This window comes from Sinocyclocheilus rhinocerous, unplaced genomic scaffold, assembly GCF_001515625.1.
Source record: "Sinocyclocheilus rhinocerous isolate Xijiao unplaced genomic scaffold, SAMN03320098_v1.1 scaffold1056, whole genome shotgun sequence".
NCBI classification, from domain to species: Eukaryota; Metazoa; Chordata; class Actinopteri; order Cypriniformes; family Cyprinidae; genus Sinocyclocheilus; species Sinocyclocheilus rhinocerous.
This window is the reverse complement of record NW_015659698.1, coordinates 100,737-103,844: the sequence shown is the minus strand read 5'-3', so window position 1 is coordinate 103,844 and position 3,108 is coordinate 100,737. Positions and strand designations below refer to the sequence as shown.

The 3,108-nt window shown below is 34.9% G+C and overlaps 1 protein-coding gene across 1 annotated transcript in view; it reads right to left on the bottom strand.

The window, feature by feature from the left end:
• The window catches only part of LOC107724013 (protein Daple-like), a gene marked incomplete at its 3' end in the record, with an annotated part of 5,243 nt that extends 3,874 nt beyond the window's left edge, over positions 1-1,369 (bottom strand). Inside the window, exon 1 of the mRNA XM_016532774.1 lies at positions 965-1,369. Within this exon, the coding sequence (XP_016388260.1) occupies positions 965-1,024 (60 nt within the window). The remainder of the gene's footprint in view (positions 1-964) is intronic.
• Positions 1,370-3,108: the final 1,739 nt, after the last annotated feature.

Here is a 3,108-nt window from a genome sequence, read left to right as displayed (position 1 = left end):
TAGGTAGGCGTGGTTGACTCTTAACTTTTATAAAGAATATCTCTTTGGATTTGAGACTTTAGTCTTTGCAACTTTACAGATCTTCTTTATGCACCAAGAGCTTGTAACACTCCAAAGAGAAAGGAAAAATTTAAATCGCATCATATGACCCCTTTAAGTAAATAGTAGTAAACAGTCTGTGCTCAACTCTAAAGACTAAACATAACTGTCCTCCCCTTACTATGTGTGTGTTTGTCATGGAACAGCACACATGTCAACATGGTAGTTTTGATGATTGTCTAATGTGGGTTAAGATGGTGACATATGAGTTAGAAACACAGTGGCCAAAGAAAGCAGCCATACAGGACACAGGGGTCAGGGTAAGGGGGTCAGAGGAAGTTCTGCAGGTTTCGCCAAACCCTGTCAAGTGTCATTAAACTCTTCATGTAGGATGAAGTAGTACTGTGCACATAAAGTACTAATGTTATGCTCTTGTGTGTACAGGTTTACTCACATTTAAATCACATCTAACTGGGACTCATTTAGAAAAAATATATATATACATTATATTTGTTAAATTGCATTTGTAGAAAAATATTAACAAAAATATATACTTAAAAATAACTATTATTTGTAAAAACAATTACCTTACATAAGTAGGCAAATAAAGAAAAAATAAAACAAATAAATAAATACAACTTTATCACTTAGTTATATGTATTAAAAACTAGGTAAAATGTAGGGGGGGGGGGATAAAAATAAAATGTTGCAATACAGTTTAAACAATTTTAATACGCTCATACACATCTGCTAAATGGAAAACACGTTAGTCTTTTTCCACTAGGTATGATACAAACATAAAGCATCCAGCCCACATTTAGTATACCTGAGCTTTGCACTGTCACTGGCCGCTGCTGAACAAACTACACAACGCAAATACAAACTCCGCACACACAGCAGGTGCCATCATGTCTTTGTGACTTACCCAAACCACAAGCGGCGAATCCATGAAGTTAGACATGAGTTCAGACACTGTAATATCCATTTTGGGGTTAAAATAGAGAGTTAAAATAGTTTGCTGAAAGTGCGTCTAAAGAAAGAAATAAATAAAAAAACAAAGTGCGTCGGATTCTTCTAAGGCTTTTACTCCACGTTACTGTCCGCCGCAGAACAATGCAAGGGACGCGAATCAAATCCATTCTGGAAATAAAAAGACATCCTTTGAGGTAACAGTTTTAAAACTTTTAAATGACTTGCAATCCAACTAGTGAGAGGTTAAGGATACATTTAAAAAACGCTACAGTCTATGCGGACTTGCGCGACTAAAGTTCGACTTCTCTCCATTTACTCTCAGCGATTGCTAAGGGTTATTTTGTCGCCGCGCATTCAACCTGTACCCGCACGACCAGCACAGGAGATTGACGTGCTCAACAGCCAATCAGCTGCGAGGATCCTCAGGCGGCTGGGCAGTGAATCGACCAATAGCGGACTCGTGGGTACTGGGTTTCGTTCAAAATGACGTAACCAACAGCCAGAACTGTTGTCGGGACAATTAGACCCCAACGGTGCAGCTCGATGGCACCCTCAGCTGGTAACACGCATGTTTTTGTACATTTCGAAAAACAAGACTTTGTTTACCACATTTCCGTGCTTTTTATGAATCCTTTACCTTTAAAATGATCCGATTTGGACTATTATTACACACACTGGGTCGAAGCATTTATTCATTAAGAGCATGAATCAGTAGATTCATGTCCACCTACATTTTTTGTCAAGTTTTGAATGCAACTTTAAAAAAAATATATATATATATTTGGTTCCAGGATTATTGTAGGTTTAATAATCGTTTTTGAATCCAAAATATGTCATTTGTTTAATACATGGTCAAGAGAATCTTGAGTCTGTATAACATCTTTTTTAAACATTCATAGAAACTCGTTCACTTATTAATTCGTCCTATTGTTAAGTAGCAGTAGTTTAAATATGTTCAAATTTTTTCTCCATGAACGTCATGAACATGGTCAAGAGAATCTTGAGTCTGTATAACATCTTTTTTAAACATTCATAGAAACTCGTTCACTTATTAATTCGTCCTATTGTTAAGCAGTAGTTTAAATATGTTCAAATTTTTTCTCCACGAACGTCATGAATTAAACACATCACTATTTTCTCATTCTCACACTTCTGAGCATTGTCTTCTACAGGACAAGTATATTATATCAGTATATTAGCAGTATATTATAACAATCACAATCACTAAGTTTACTTGGTGAAAATAGTTTAACTTAACTTTTACCTGATTATACTGTTTTAATAATCACTAAATTGGAGAGTAAACAAGGCTAACAAAGCTCAGCCATAAACACACTACAAGTCCTTTAACAGACAACAAGGGGCAATGGTTACTGCAAACAGAGAGTTTATTGATTTTCATACTCCTAAAATGAGTCATACCTTGCTTTCAACTTATTATATGTGATTTTGCATTGAACATATAGATATAAAAGGAGAATAGAGAATGGAAGCATTCTGAAAGGGAGTTAATTCTAACATAGACTGCAAAAAATAAATAAATAAAACAAAAAAATCTGAAAGATTTGGAGGTCCAAGATGTAATGGCCCAATAAAATCACCACCTTAATAAAGCACCACACTGACCATGTAAACGTGTTCTGAAAGTACTTGTAGATTAAATGAAACTACTGTTTAAAAAAAACACTTTTAGCTTGCAGTGCCTGGCAGAAACAGTAAAAACTACGAAAAAACTAAGACTGGAAATAGGGCACTTAAAATCTAATCAGTAGATCAGACGATGTACTGTTTTACTGTTAGCAGTAGTTTAAATATGTTCAAATTTTTTCTCCACGAACGTCATGAATTAAACACATCACTATTTTCTCATTCTCACACTTCTGAGCATTGTCTTCTACAGGACAAGTATATTATATCAGTATATTAGCAGTATATTATAACAATCACAATCACTAAGTTTACTTGGTGAAAATAGTTTAACTTAACTTTTACCTGATTATACTGTTTTAATAATCACTAAATTGGAGAGTAAACAAGGCTAACAAAGCTCAGCCATAAACACACTACAAGTCCTTTAACAGACAACAAGGGGCAATG